This window comes from Medicago sativa, chromosome 1 (assembly GCF_051527215.1).
Source record: "Medicago sativa cultivar Bolivia chromosome 1, Bolivia_mono, whole genome shotgun sequence".
NCBI classification, from domain to species: domain Eukaryota; kingdom Viridiplantae; phylum Streptophyta; class Magnoliopsida; order Fabales; family Fabaceae; genus Medicago; species Medicago sativa.
Genome location: NC_140749.1, coordinates 23,325,669 through 23,341,881, shown reverse-complemented (window position 1 = coordinate 23,341,881; position 16,213 = coordinate 23,325,669). Strand labels below are relative to the sequence as shown.

Here is a 16,213-nt window from a genome sequence, read left to right as displayed (position 1 = left end):
ACCGCTACATATATGTTAATTTATTTACATACGGTCTAAAATCAAAATACATATATAAACATCTAATTTGAGTAAGTTATTTCATTAGAAAAAGTTCTAACACAAGATATCATACTATTTGACCTTTATTTATTCATCTACTATAAAAAAAAAAAATCTAAAAATGTTATAATCAAGTGTAATGTCTATTACCCCCTAATTGATCAACATTTCTCAAAACATATGTAACTCTTGTATCTACGGTATATGGAAGTAAGAGAGAAAAAAATGTTTCAGATATTTGTTTGAGTTGTCCGACACGGCTCGTATGAGTGTTATATAGGTGTCAGACACCGATCATAGGAGTGTCGAATTAAAGAAAAAAAATTATTTACGACACTGATTTTAGTTGTTTAACACGTGTCGGACAAGTGTCATAGGAGTGATGACACCGACGTGTGTCGGACACCGCGACACGGCTAGTCGTAGAGGTATTCAAGGAGAATCAAAATATGTTCTAGATATCATGTTGAATTTGCGAGATTTTAGATAAAAGGAAGTTAGAAAAATAAGAGCTATAAATAGTATCAATAATGACTAAATAATAGCGCGATATATGACTCCATGATGCTAGAGTATAGTCAAATTTTAAACCAACAATTTTAACTCGACACCACATGTAGCTCTGCATAATCACACACCACACTACATTTCACCATGTCCTTACCACACAACTTTGTAACACAAGGATAGAGTTTGTTTCACGTTTCTTCTCTTATATTTCCCCTCTATTCTTCGACTATTATATATTGAGATTAATTAGAATAGACTGACAGTGTAAAATAATTTTACACTGTCAACCAATTAAAATCACTAAATTAGACACATCAGCTTAATAGTAAAATAGAAAAAATCAAATGAAATCTTTTTCAATAAATACCTTCTATTCATGTTTTTTTAATTTAGGTATTTGAGGTTGCCATTTCCATATGTGTTATGATACTGCATCCTTTCATGCTTCCAAAGTTAGTTTGAAGGAGACCGATTTGAAGAAAAAAGAAAATCATGAACATCACTATCTCCTCCCACACCACCCGCTTCATTACATAACAAAAATATCTCTAATGAAAAAACCAAACAAAATCATCAAAAACATTCATCAACAAACACAAATAATTAACCCCTTTTGTTTCTATTATTAATTTAGTACCAAAAGATCATCCCAACAACCATAGACTAATCAAATTACATTTTTAATTTTTTAAATCGAACCATTTAAAAAAAACTTTAAATGTTTCAAAAGTTAAACATTTAATCATGAAGAAAGAAACAATCTGAAAAGATAAGCTACATGATTTAGAGGGAGTTAAAAGAAGAAGAGATGAAGAAGAATGAGGATAAGCGTCAAGATAAAAGGAAAAGGGGATTGAAGAAAACAACAACCTTAAACTAAGAAACATGATTAGAAGAAAGTTATTAGGAAAGATTTTTTTTGATTTTTTTCTATTTTTAACATTAAGGTGATGTGTCTAATTGAGTGATTTTAATTGATTAACATTAAGGTGATGTGTCTAATTGAGTGATTTTAATTGATTGACAGTGTAAATTGTTTTACACGGTCAGTCTATTCTAATTAATCTCAAATAAATATAATCCAAAGAGATCCTCTAGATTAATATAAAAATAAAATATATTATAAGATATTTTATAATATTCTAACATCAACTTCAATTGCTTATTTTTCTATTGTATCATCTAATCAAGTTATTTTTCTTCATTTTACATTTATGATATTGAAAATACATTGTAGTTGGGTAAATTCATCATTCTCTTTCTTTCATTTATCATATTTTTTTAATACGTATGAAATAGTCAAATGCAGAAAATATTATGAAATGGAGAGTGATATTTACAATTGGGTTAAATATGTTTTTGGTCCATATAAAATTGGGAAGTTCGAAGTTTAATCCTTACTTAATTTTAATAGCTTTTTTAGTCCCTATAAATAAAATTTACATGTCATTTTGGCCCTTGCTAAAACTAAATTTGTTTAAAATATTTAATCTCTTAAAATTTTTAACGATTTTCAGAGACACGTTTAGAACATTATATAAGGTGCATTTACTAAAATTTAGAATTTTTTAACATGAGATGAATTAAATATGAATTTTTTCAAACGACAAAAGTTTAAGATAAAAGTGACAAAAATTTAGACGTAAAAATCAAAATTTGAACTAATTTTTTTCGTATGAACTTTTAGTAATGTTCTTAACATGTCTACTAATTATGGTTACAAAACTTAAGAGTTTAAGCATAATTAAACAAATTTGGATTTAGAAGGGACTAAAATAGAGTACAAATTTTTGTTATAGGGACTAAAAAACCTATTAAAATTAAGAAAGACTAAAATTAAAATATCTCAATTTTATAGGAACGAAAAACATATTTAACCCTTTACAATTTTATAAACATTTTTTATAAATTTATTTACAGAAATATAATTTTCTGCACAAACATAATGTTTATACATACATGGGCCATGCATAATGCAGCCAATGGGAACTAGTTTTGTCTCATTAGGCCTATAAATGGGAAAAGAATCTCTACAACAAAATAAATACCTTTTTTTTTTTGACAGAAACAAAATAAATACTTAAAAAGAAAATAAATTTGATTATCCTAACATGCTACAAATTGCATGTCCCCACTTTGCCCTCATTTTCTGAACTCTCCACATAAGTCCTAAATTCCCACCCTTATGTGAATAATATATCTAACTCTTCTTTAGAGTTATCTTTACTGGTAATCCATGTTTTGGCACAGGAAAAGGACCATATTGAATTCCATCTCCATTTCCCACAACTTGCCACCTAAAGCAACACCATCAAAACATGGATGAGTACAAAATTTGACATTTTTAGCAACACATCAATTTCAGACATATTTTTTTCAAATAATTGGAATCGATGTTTTAAATGACACCTCTTGTATTTTGAATGGATAAATGATATCTTCCTCTGTCTCATATTATACTAATCTTTTAAGATTCTGAAGCATAAATGAAAAAAAATACAATTAATACTATAGGTTTTATGAAAAATATTATACACACTCTTTTGGACTACTTTTTACTCTATTTTTATTCATAAAAATTGGCAAGGATGATTAAGGGTATAATAGAATAAATAGTTAATGTTCCGTTGATATTGTAAAATATATTTCTTTCTTTGATTTTCTCTGACATTTTTTGTGTCGGAGAGACTAAGTTTTGGTTATAATTATATTTCATTTTAGTTTCTTCAAAAAAAAAATTGTAAAATATTGAAACATAAAATGAGATATTGTTCTTGCAAAAATAAATTATAACATGGAAAAGAGGGATATAAATTTGGTAAACCATTCAAATGCTGAAGTGGTGAATCAAAATTTTAAAATATTCTTTTAATTTGGTATTTATTTTTAATGTATTTGATATCAAGGGCATTAACTAATTAAACATTAAAATTGCAAAATACCAATAGGTTCAAAATAATAAAAGGCTAAAATACATACAAGTAGGTTTAAAACAAAAATATATAAGAGATTAATTAGAATATACTGACCGTGTAAAACAATTTACACTGTCAATCAATTAAAATCACTCAATTAGACACATCACCTTAATGTTAAAAATAGAAAAAAATCAAAAAAAATCTTTCCTAATAACTTTCTTCTAATCATGTTTCTTAGTTTAAAGGTTGTTGTTTTCTTCAATCCCCTTTTCCTTTTATCTTGACGCTTATCCTCATTCTTCTTCATCTCTTCTTCTTTTAACTCCCTCTAAATCATGTAGCTTATCTTTTCAGATTGTTTCTTTCTTCATGATTAAATGTTTAACTTTTGAAACATTTAAAGTTTTTTTTAAATGGCTCGATTTAAAAAATTAAAAATGTAATTTGATTAGTCTATGGTTGTTGGGATGATCTTTTGGTACTAAATTAATAATAGAAACAAAAGGGGTTAATTATTTGTGTTTGTTGATGAATGTTTTTGATGATTTTGTTTGGTTTTTTCATTAGAGATATTTTTGTTATGTAATGAAGCGGGTGGTGTGGGAGGAGATAGTGATGTTCATGATTTTCTTTTTTCTTCAAATCGGTCTCCTTCAAACTAACTTTGGAAGCATGAAAGGATGCAGTATCATAACACATATGGAAATGGCAACCTCAAATACCTAAATTAAAAAAACATGAATAGAAGGTATTTATTGAAAAAGATTTCATTTGATTTTTTCTATTTTACTATTAAGCTGATGTGTCTAATTTAGTGATTTTAATTGGTTGACAGTGTAAAATTATTTTACACTGTCAGTCTATTCTAATTAATCTCAATATATAATAGTCGAAGAATAGAGGGGAAATATAAGAGAAGAAACGTGAAACAAACTCTATCCTTGTGTTACAAAGTTGTGTGGTAAGGACATGGTGAAATGTAGTGTGGTGTGTGATTATGCAGAGCTACATGTGGTGTCGAGTTAAAATTGTTGGTTTAAAATTTGACTATACTCTAGCATCATGGAGTTTGCCTTGGTTCCACAAGCATTCCTTTCATTAATTTGATAAGGCTGTCTCAATTGTTACATATATGGAGATAGGAAAATTACAGTCCATTGTATTATTTATTTTTTTGAAGGAACAGTCCATTCTATTTGTAATCTTAGAATCACAATAAAGAAAATTGAAAAATAATTATTTGTGTACATAATAGTTCTATTGACATTCTCTCAAAAAAAAAGTTCTATTAACATTTTGTTTATCTACAAAAGAAAGTGTTAGGGGCAAACTTGGATTCATAACAAATTGTGGGTAACTGTGGTTGTTGGATCGATTTCAAATGGTTTAAATTTGAACACAATATGAAACTTTTTTTGAACAAACACAATATGAAACTTAAAATTTAGGTTGTTCGATATTAATCAAATGATTACGAGTAAATCAAATTTTCACCGCAGCCAATCCTCATAGAAAATATAGATGAGAGGGTCCTACTAGTGTGAGGTTTTGAGTTATTCTGGGCCAAATTTGCTTGTGAACTCAGACGACAATTAAAAGTGATATTCCAATATACGTATACATATAAAAAAATATCAGTGCGAAGTCCCGTTGGTTCATTAGTTAAGTGGCTACAAAAAGGAGCATGCTTTTATTTATTTATTTATTTATTTATTTGAAATAAGCATGTTTTTATTTTTTTATAAAGTAAAGAAAGGGTATATTTAAGTAACCAAATCAATATAAATAGTCCTAAAACCTAATCTTAAAGCAAAGAACACTGGCACGTACGAAATACACCATATGCGTGTGTCTATTTCCATATTTTGTGTAGTAGTAATAAGAACAAGTTGAACCAGACAAATTTTGCTTAAATATTTTGAATGCATATTTATATATATATATGCTTATTTTTGTTTGGTAGAAGAAAAAAAATTAGGGTGAAAGGATGTGACCCTATCAAAGTAAAAGAGACCTTTATAAAGATATTTACATTCACTTTTCTCTAAAAATAACAACAGGGTTCGAACTCATAACCTCTCGAATTTAAGACCGTCTTTTTAACATTACACCAAGACTTTGGAGATCTATACGCCTATTTTTTTTGTCAGTAGCAAATGACATGTGCAATGATGTGTTAAGGAAACGTTTGGCAAACAGTAACATGCATGTATGCCACGTACACGTATGTATGAAATACATGATCATTGATGAGGTCCCGACTCTACACACTATTTTCTTTAGCTAATATATATTGGAATATACAATCCAAGAAAGATGTATATTCATTCAACTACAATACAAGGAAGGACCACTTCCACATCTTAAGGAACACTATCCTATAATAAGTAACTAATTAGGATCACCATTATCAATAAATGTACAAATATATTAATGGCCAAGTGACAGATCCCCACTAGGAGACAAACTAATTTTTTTTTAACTCTTCAGTTTCTAGAGAAAAGAGCCCTACTGATGCGAAATTCGATTGAGATATACGTAAAATCTGACCAAATTAAAGTTTTAACGAACGATTTGTTTTAAGGAGTTTATTAATCACTTAAGCTAAATCACTTGATTGGAATGAAGACAAACAATTTTGTTAAAGGTAGGCAATTCATTAGATCTAGTCTATATATATATACTAATTGTATTGGTGTAGTGGAAGGGATTTATTAAACTGTTGAGGTGTTATATAACCATGACTACCAATAAAAGCTTGAGAGATAAGTTATAAGATTTTGTTTTCATCATCGTTTACTTTCTGGCTCGTGACAATGTATATTCATTAATCTTAGCCTCTTAAATTTCATCTAATAAAGAAGTTGAGATATCCACAAAAATTGGAGATGTTAAAAATGAAAATAATATCCATTTAGTTGTTCTTTTTTGTCACAATAAATCTTTGGTAAATCTAACAAATGATTTATTTTGGTCAAAATTTAATTACGAGTTCTTTCTTCAAACAATTTATCTTTATAAAACAGCCACTTAAACCAAATCACTTGCTTATATCCATTTTGGTGTCTAGTAGACTTGATAATGAACTGAACCAACTCAAAAATAGTTTGAGACTTGATTTAGTAATTGATTCGTTAAACTTGGATCATGAACCAAACGAATCGAACTTGAGGTGAAAATTAATGAAAGAATTAAACACCAACGTTTGGTACAATTATTTTAACTTTTTCTAATAGTGGTATAGTAATTTGGTGAGGGATGAATTTAAAATTACCTGTATGAAAGGGTGAGATGGTGAAGGAGGACAAGAACCTCAAGCTCACTACCAGGACAAGAGTGGACTCCATTTCCAAATGGCATATATGTGTTTGGTCGAGGTGGATTCTGCACCATCACATAAACCAATTAAGTCAACCCTAATGTCTTAATGGTATTGGTGTACCAATATATATAGCTATAGCAACTATATACATATTTGTATTTTAAAAAAATAATATAGATAAACTAATTTGTGTACTAGGCTACAAATGTAAATCACGTGCTCATGATACTAGCAAGATTTTAAAAACAAAATACTGAATCACCTATCTAGGGGAAGATTCATATCATAGAAAATGAAAGGGACAAAATACGACAGAATAATCTAACCATTGATCTATAACCTTATATGTTTCTGACAAAGGATAAAATATAACCCCTCTTGGTAGCTACATGAAAATAATCTTGTTATTATTTTATTTATTTGTATATAATGTTTATTATTCCGTACATGAATATATAAGGATACAGTGTTATATTAGATGAGTCATAAGGGAATATTCTTACCTCAAATCTTGAAGGGTCAAACTTGTGTGGTTGAGGGAAGAAATGAGGTGAATGATGAATACTTCTAAAGAGTGGAAGGACTTTCCAACCTTTTGGAATGGAGTAACCTTGTAACTCCACATCTCTAACTGCTTCTCTAAATGTGAATGATAATATGCTTGCACTTCTTAATGTCTCTTGGATTACCTGATTCCCATTTTACTTGGTTGTTAGTGCACTATTTCAAACATATTGATTGCTTAGAAATAAAATAAAAAAAATAAATAAATGTTAAATAATAGTTTGGATAAGATAAAAACATAAACATGAGTTATAATAGGAGAAAGTCTTCTTCTTAGAAGTTGTTTCGTAAGATTGAGTTAGGCCAAATTCAAAATTTTAATATGATATTAACGTTTATTCAAAATCCGTTAGATCATCATGGTATCCGGTTTTCACTATCGGACCACACTAGTAGGAAAACTCCTCTCATCACTGGTAAATTTTGTAAGATTGAGTTATCCAAATTCTAATGCATATTATCGATGCATAAATATTTATTAAGACCTCTTAGCCAATGTACAAGATTTAAAAAAAAATACATTGACTTTGTCAACAATCACATCTATTTCAAAGTTATCATTGTATTTTTATTTTTTTTGAGGGAAAAGTTATCATCAGAGCCGTTCCTTGGCATGTGCAAGGAGTTCTACGGAGCCGAGCCTCCAATTTATGGTGGCCTCAATTATTTGTAGGGGTATGAGTATAATTGTTGGGATGTAGGATAATATTTTCTTTTGTTATGTAGGTCTAAATCAAACACATGACAAAAATAAAGAGTAAATGAACAAGTTAGGTCAAACACACACATCTATCAACAACAAAAATTCAACAAAACAAATTAAAATCAAAATAATGCTTATTGTTAATTTACAATTGTTTAAATTATCATTAATTATTTTTATTAGGGGTCATTTTTAATATTAGAGCCGAGCTCTGGTTATCATTGTATTATTAAGGGAGATAAATAATTGATTTTTTTATATATTTTTAAAAGATTTTGAATGTATCTCGTAATTTAAAAAATGGTCCTATAAAAATGGACAATATTTTAATTACTATTTTACAAGGGGTCTTACATATAAGAATCAATGTAATATATTCCTGTAAAAAAACCAATGTAATAAATTATATGGCTCAGGAGCTTAGCTAGGCGAACATTTAAAATTTAGATAAGCTCAAATTGATAATGAATAATATTAAAACAAAAAGTAAATATCCATTTTTATATATGCATCAAGGTTATATATTTTTCCTATTTATAGGAACAATGAATTGGTCAGTGTCAAATCTGTTGGACATTACATCTTTTTTTTTAACAAGCCTGTTGGACATTACATCTAAAAGACCAAGTAATCAACTTATACATTTTCTTTCAGAGAAAAATAAATATATATTGCAAAGTATATATTATTTTACCCTGCTTGTGAAGGGCATCTGCCTGGTATCCTCCCATGAAAGTCCACGACTTTCCCTAGCAAGTTTGCATCTTATTTCTTCTTGTTCTTTCTATAAAAAAAAAAAAAAAATAATCAGTCAAAAAAATCAAGAAAATAATAAAATCAGGATGGAAAAAAAATCAAAGAAAAATGACAGAAACACTCTAATTTTTGAGTAGTTAAATATGCATTTAACTCATTTAACGCTTATTCTCTTGTTGAATGAAATTTACGTCCATTTTATTTGAGGTTTTTTTTTTTAATTTTGAAAAGTACATAAATTTCATTCAAGATTTTTTTTTTTTAAAAAAGAGTGAAAACTAAGTAAAATTCATTCAATAAAGTAGCAAGTATTAAAAAGACAGTATGAGAATAAAACACTATCTGTTTCCTCGAGCATAGCTCAGTTGACATAGACAATGCATTGTAATATACAGAAATATAGTGGTCAAGGTTCGAACCTCATACACTCACTTATTTACCTTGAAAGTGCACTATCTTTTTAACATTTACTATTGAGAAATGATATTTGTACAACCATTTTGTAACAACTTTCTTTTCTCATACTCACATTATCCTCTTATTCTCTCTCCTCATTTTTCTCTCTCCATTGTTTTTAACCAATGAAAAGAGAGAGAAAAGAAGTTGTCATCAAAAGTTGTCTCAAATGGTTTTTCAAACATGGGATCAGATTCTCTCCTGTGACTGGAGAATCCAGTGAGATCTAAACCATTTATTTTCCACTACTCCATGTGGGGCCCTCAACATTGAAATAATTGAATGGTATTGATGTTCAGTGCTCTCTCTCCATTGAAAATTTCACTGGAAGGGATCTGCACCCGTTCAAACATCACTACTCTTTACTATTTTATTAAACTACATTAATTCAAAATATGCAAGAGAGAGAGAGAGAGATGTTGCATTACTGTGACAGTTTCCAAGAGATTGACATTGTCATGCAAGTACTTTAGAACCCATGTTAGAACACTAGCTGTGGTATCATGTGCAGCAAAGATGACACCAATGATATTATCAGCCACTTGAGAATCAGTTAGTTGGTACATCTTCTCATCACCTTTGCCTCTCAACAGAATTCCCAACAACCCACCACCATAATTCCTGCTCTCCTTTCTTCTTTCTATTATCCTCCTTATACTCTCATTCAAAACCTTCCTTGCCTTCATCAATATTCATTTCACCAAAAAATAAATAAAAAATTAACAAATTAAGCATTTTTCTACTAAATTAGTATATATAATAATATTTTAAAAATCGAATCGGCCAGTTCAACTAGTTGAATTGACATGTTCAACAATTGTTTTGATCCTAATTTTACAACGATATATTTAAACAAGATTGAACCGAGTTGAACTGGTCTAACTGCGGTTGGTTCAACTAGTTTTAATTGTTTTTGCATTTTTTGTTTTACGTTTTTAATATTTTCTTATTTATTTGTCATCAAGTTTAAATGTAATTAAAACAGTTCAATTTTCTAACCAATTTTAAAAGATTGATATATAGTTGAAAATAAAAATAATTAATCTTGAATTACACAATGATGCATCTAATGGTTTTAAAAACTATATAAAACAAGAAAATATAATTTACCTTCAATGCCTTCCAATAAGAAGTTCCATGGAGCTTCAAAGGATAAGAATTGTAGCCCTTCTCCAAGCAATGATACAATTCTCTTATTTCTTCCATTTCCATCTCTTTTATTTCACCAAAGGCTGAATTTGCAGCCACTTCAAAAGCATACTATAAAACAAACCAAAACAAAAAAATTTATTTATACTATTTCATGTAACAAAGTACGTAAATTTTACTAATTAATGTAATAAAGAATGTGTAATTATAATGAATGAACCTTTTTCATCTCTTGCAAGGTGTTGATGGTTCTATTAGCCCAAGTTGGAACCAATTTTTGTACAATTTGGTCCACATGAGAGACAGAGTTTTTAAGTGTGGAAGGTGAAAAAGAGGCTTGAACTAGCTTCTTTAGCATGGAGTGATAAGAACCTTGTTGAAAGAACAAAGCTTCTGGTCCTATCATCTTCTCTTTGCTTGGAGGGTATGTTGGTTTAAAAAGATGTGCTTGTGTCACAAGCACTGCTCTAGCTGCCTCAGGACTTGATATCATCACACAAGGACAACCTAGTATGTGTGTCTTGAATATATCTCCATACCTATGTTCCATTAAATTCAAAATCATCAAATATTAAAAATCAATTTCAAATATATTACATATTGCACCACAATATAAAAGGTTTTGAATTCTTCACAATCACTACTGCAATTTCGACCACATCGGCCATATTTTACTACGATTTAAATATTTACGGGTATAACTGCAACCGCAACTTAGAATCATGTAAATAACAATTTTGTTGTGTTCAATTTTTCGGTCCATGAAACGAGAGATACGTACTTTTTTAAAACGACAAATGTTAGTATTATATTGACGTGAACATATGTATTTTTTTGTATACCTTTTCTGCCTTGTGGAGAAGAAGGAATTTGGATTTTGAGTGTAGAGTTTGAGGGTCTCTCCAAAGTAAGGCCAACCCATTGAACCAGGGGGTAAACATTTGTCTTTGTCTCTATGGTGTTTCCACCATTGAAGGAGGGGAAGGATAGTAAAAAAGAGGAGCAATATAATGAAAGGGAGAGACAAATCTAAACAAGAATCGGTAAGTGATGTGAAGAGTTGCATGGTATAATTAATAGTTGAGTGTACAAAACAATAAGGTGAAAGATGGCGGTTGTGTTAGCTATTTATAGAGGGAAAGGGAATGAGAAGTGGAATAGATAGTGATGAATATAGGTTGTAGAATTTGAGTAGATAGTGATGTGTATATATTGTATAGTGAAAGTTAAGGGGTGTCGGTGTGTAAGGACTGAGAAATATGTACTATACATGTGTTCTAGTGCTGCTTAGGAAAATGTTTCATAGGTGGCAAAAGGGAGTTGGGACATGCGTAATGAGTGTCATGGGATAAACCTTAACTTCAATTTACATAAACTTCCTTCTCATGCCACAAAAAACTTAAGCATGCTTGCTTATGATATACATGTTTTTAAAGAAAAAAAAATTATAGAAAAATTTGACCAAGTAAATTGTCAAGATTTATATATAGTTATTAGATAAGTTAAAAAATGATAGAGGACAGTTATGTCAAGTCATTATAAGATTCATTTCTAGTGGTAGGTGGAGGATTTGGGGTTGTCCTTATGTGTGTTGAGGGTCAGAAAAGTCGGAAGCAACAACAGACTAACGATTCATTACCAACAAGAGATCGAAACACCAAATTTCTATCAAAACCTTGAGACTTTTAAGATTTGAGTCACATATTTTATATATCTAATATTTAATTCATTCATAATTGATGTGAAATCAACCACCCACATATGAGCCCAATAACGTGTTGGTTAGAAATGTTGAACCGCTCAAGTTGATATATGTTGAGAAGAAAATCACTCCCAAGTCCCACCATTGAAGTCTAGAATGCCCACTCTAGTACTGTTTTCATTCTCTAGAGCAAGGCCACTATCACTCTAGTGTTCAACTCCTTACTTGGTTGTTGATGGAAACTGAATTAATGACAAGCTTAGCATTAATCTTCTAAACAAGATCAATAAAACAGTAAAGCAGTTGCAAAAGAGAGAAAGTAAATGATAATCACAATATTGAGAGCACCATGGGAATTCCCATTTCACACTCTTCATACCCCACAAGTTACCCCACCCCAACTTCCTTTATAACTACCTCACCTTTCTTACTCTCCAATCACAAAGTGCCACCAGCCCAGTTTGTTGAAATTTCCCCTCTCCTTTCTAACTGTTTCTCTCTATACTCGCATGACTTCGTCGCGTGCCTATCACAGTTCTTTGTAGACCCGTGTAGCACGAGTTACTGCAACTACATGGAATACAAAGCCAGAAATACAATTACTCTCATGCATGTTAACATAATCTCACACATACCTTTCAATGTTATGAATCATTATTCAGTTTAATTGAATTTTGGATTCTGGCACATCATCTGGACTTGGAACTTGAAGTTTAAAAAGGAACCAAAATCTAACTATGTAAAAGAAATAATTCCAATAAGGATTGCAAATCAGCTTTCTATGAAAGAAAACAACAGAGGAAGTATATAGTCAATGGTGGATTGGCTAGCTCCATCTTCTCCTATCCTCTTCTTCATCAACTGGAGCATACCATTCTGGTCTCCGCTTAGTGTTGCTCAGCCTGTAGTTCAGGAGAAGTTCCTCGTCTTGAATCGCCCTTGTAGCTACTAAAACAAGAGATTTCAGCGTTGGAACATCCGACATGTTATTCTTTGACACTCCAGATTTGAACCAAAAGCTTCCAAATCTCCTCATTTTCACTTCTGCGTCTCCAAACATTATATTTGGGACATAAACTCTTATGTTGTTTTCGGTCAATGGAAAGTCATAAGGGCAAATCATGACATTTGGTAGCACCCCTTTTGAAGGGTGATTCGCAAAATGAGCTAATGCTAATGGATTTCTTCGCTCGATCACTTCACCGTTGTCTCCTTGTTTCCCTTCCAAAGGCTTACTCAACGCTTTCCAGATCCTATCTGAACCTTTTTCGGCTCCTTTCATATCAGGCTTGACATCTTCAGTATATCTACCGTTCCACAGTTCTCTCTTGTCGCCTCCAGAACCCCAAGGTTGAGCATTGATTACATTTGCATCATATCTTGTAATCAAATAAGGGTTCTGAGCAGCAACCTTTGGATACCCTGGAATATAACGATAATAAGCCGGAGAGTAGACCACACCAGGATAAAATGCCACCACAGAACCAACATCCGCAACACCATCTAAGAAAAGACCCCGGCCGGCATCCTTGTGAGATATTTGAGAAGGCTTAACATCGAGTGTGAAGCCAAGTTGATCTTTTAATTTCTGAGAAACTTCGGCTTGGCTTAACGGTCTTGTCTGAGGGCCAGCTGCTCCAAAAGCATATCAATGACAAAGGCTACAGTGAACAGGCAATAAGGAGGAAATTTCCCAATAATATGAAACTTTAAATAGATAAAATAAGTACAGTGTTGCAAAAATGTCTAAGCTGCCATGGAGCACCGACACTACATAGACACATGTGGTTATACTCAACTACTTCTATTTTCTCAAACTACTAATAGTGCCTACGTGTCACTATGAGTGTCGTATTTGGTGTTTGTGGTTGTGTCCGTGCTTCATAGTTAAGCTGCTAATAAATGATATATTGTGTTAAAACAAGCTGACATGTCAAATTCATGAGTATTTTAAAGTATGGATACTACTTATCTGGAAAGCGCAGAACCATAATAATTTCATATGCTCATTTATAAAATTGAAATTATACATGGACTTTTGATTCTAGAATCTAGAAGACAGTGTCTAATCCAAATAAAGAGATAGTACAAGTCTTGGCTCTAAAGATTACCATGGTTATGAATGGTACTTAACATGAATCACACCAACGATGAGGATATTTTGATTATGAAAAGATATAGAATTTTGAGTACATGCTACTTCTGGAAGGGTCATATATATCAGTATAAAACTGGCACAATTGAACTTCGCTGGCTGCTAATTCCTATGGCTCTTTCCACTTGCATTCTAAGTAAAACAAAAACCCCAATCGACTAAATTTATTGATAAAAAGTAAAGTTCAATAAAATAAAGTGATTGCAAAAGGCGGCTAAAAGAAAAGGCGGAAAACTCACCAGAATTATCAGGAGATGAACCAGTCCTACCGACAGCCAAACTAAGCCCACTTCGGCGAGGCAAAGTGCTTTCTTGTTGAGATAATCCAAGGGGATCATTCACCGTTTTGTCATTTGGTATAAGAATTTCTTCCATGAATGCACTAAACGTCTTAATTTGTGAATGAACATTTTCTTGCACTTGCGTCACTTGATCAGTAAAAGAGGTTTTACTGGCTTCTTCAATAATCTTTTCAACATCTGATTCATCCGCGCTCTTCCCCAATCGATTATAACTGAATATTCAAGGCTTGGCATGAGCAAAATAATTGAAGATTTTACAACGGTAAAGCATCACATACACAACAAATTTGAAACAATTGGCATCCAAATAACATGAACCCAAAAAAAGCACCAAATAAACAACTTATCTATGTAATCTTAACACTGCATATATAGCTTATTAAACTTAAAATTTTACAAATTCCACCTCTGCGTAAATGTTAATGTAAAGAACAGAAAACCACTAACCTTGAATAGAGGAACAAGCGGTTAACGTCAGCTTCAAATTGCAGTTGTCTCGGATCCTTACTCAAAGAAGGGCGTTTTACTAGGGTTTTCACAGCCTAAAAAAGAAATACAAAGCAACATTAATACATTTGCGATGCATTTTTACACACCACATAACTTTGAGATCCATACAAGAGTGCATCAAAATAATCAACAGATACAGAGTCCCTTTTTTCACAACATTGACATTCACAAAATCCACATGAAACAATGTAATAAACATTACACTCTATCAATTGAGAAATATACACCTGGGTGGAACAATTCTTGACTAGACTATACTTACGTCACAGCTGAACTCCAGATTACCAGGCCCCCCTTGCCTAGGAACCGGAGGGTTAACACCAAAAAAAAAAAAAAAAAACTAATATACATATTTCAGCATAATCTTTGGAAAATGTGGGAATTTTTTTTTTTTCTTTATTATTGTGTATATATGATGAAAAAAGAGAATGCAATGAAATGTGAATAAAACGATTAAGTAATAAAATAAGGAAATTATTACCTCTCGACATTTGCTGAAGAAAGATGCCATTGAGGTTGAAGAATTTTACAAAGGAAAATTTGATTTCGATGGGGAAGACACTGACACTGTAAGAGGATCTGTGGGTTTTTGGGATCTGGCTGTGTTACTTTTCGCACCACTCTTTTTTATTATAGACACACCACTTTTGTTTTTTAACCCTCGGATTTTATGAGACTATAGTAATTCGAAACTCGGCAAAAATAATTAAAATCTCGCCGTAAATTGTTTTATGAATGAATGAATTGAACTCAATTTGTTCTTGATGGAGTTGGTTGACTATATGTAATGTACTCAATTGTTTAGTTTACACAAGAGCTTTTGATTTAAAATCTTCATTATTCTCCTTTTTTTTTTATCAAAAAATAATACTAATGCTAACTACTTTGCAATTTGCATTTTCTATGCCCAAAAAATATGTTATCATATGGTAAACTTAATCATTCTCCTTTTTTTTTTTTATCAAATGAATTGTTATATATTTTACAAAGTATTTCAAGTTTTAGTTTGAAAGATCCTAGCAATAAAACTCACACGCACAAGTGTGAATACATAGACTTTACATTGTAGTCGTTTCTCTTTTTCATGATTTTTTTTTTCTTGGCTTAATTTTGTAACCGTTGTA

General features: G+C 31.0%; 2 protein-coding genes across 3 annotated transcripts; both read right to left on the bottom strand.

The window, feature by feature from the left end:
• Nucleotides 1-2,439: 2,439 nt before the first annotated feature.
• Nucleotides 2,440-11,518, bottom strand: CYP707A2 (cytochrome P450, family 707, subfamily A, polypeptide 2). Of its 2 annotated transcripts, XM_085711560.1 has the most exons (8): nt 11,263-11,518; nt 10,641-10,959; nt 10,382-10,531; nt 9,700-9,951; nt 8,754-8,843; nt 7,296-7,481; nt 6,745-6,854; nt 2,440-2,849 (listed from the first exon to the last, which is right to left on the bottom strand). In XM_085711560.1, the coding sequence occupies exons 1-8, from the start codon at nt 11,484-11,486 to the stop codon at nt 2,753-2,755; spliced, it is 1,428 nt and encodes a 475-aa protein (XP_085567686.1). In that variant the 5' UTR covers nt 11,487-11,518; the 3' UTR covers nt 2,440-2,752. The 2 variants fall into 2 exon arrangements, with proteins under 2 accessions (XP_085567686.1, XP_085567693.1); XM_085711567.1 differs by lacking the exon at nt 9,700-9,951.
• Nucleotides 11,519-12,736: 1,218 nt separating this feature from the next.
• Nucleotides 12,737-15,652, bottom strand: LOC146953722 (uncharacterized). The gene is made up of 4 exons (XM_085711572.1): nt 15,571-15,652; nt 15,027-15,121; nt 14,517-14,791; nt 12,737-13,754 (listed from the first exon to the last, which is right to left on the bottom strand). Exons 1-4 carry the CDS (start codon nt 15,598-15,600, stop codon nt 12,949-12,951), a joined length of 1,206 nt encoding a protein of 401 aa, XP_085567698.1. The 5' UTR covers nt 15,601-15,652; the 3' UTR covers nt 12,737-12,948.
• Nucleotides 15,653-16,213: the final 561 nt, after the last annotated feature.

Bases quoted from the DNA above. Each gene is read 5' to 3' on its own strand.
- CYP707A2 (XM_085711560.1), bottom strand. From the start codon at position 11,486: ATGCAACTCTTCACATCACTTACCGATTCTTGTTTAGATTTGTCTCTC. The intron at 10,960-11,262 runs GTATACAAAAAA...AATGGAACATAG, and splicing joins TTCTCCACAAGGCAGAAAAG to GTATGGAGATATATTCAAGA. The intron at 6,855-7,295 runs GTAAGAATATTC...GTGATGGTGCAG, and splicing joins TTGACCCTTCAAGATTTGAG to AATCCACCTCGACCAAACAC.
- LOC146953722 (XM_085711572.1), bottom strand. From the start codon at position 15,600: ATGGCATCTTTCTTCAGCAAATGTCGAGAG. The intron at 15,122-15,570 runs GTAATAATTTCC...TTTCTTTTTTAG, and splicing joins TCTTCAGCAAATGTCGAGAG to GCTGTGAAAACCCTAGTAAA. The intron at 14,792-15,026 runs GTTAGTGGTTTT...TTGAATATTCAG, and splicing joins CGCTTGTTCCTCTATTCAAG to TTATAATCGATTGGGGAAGA.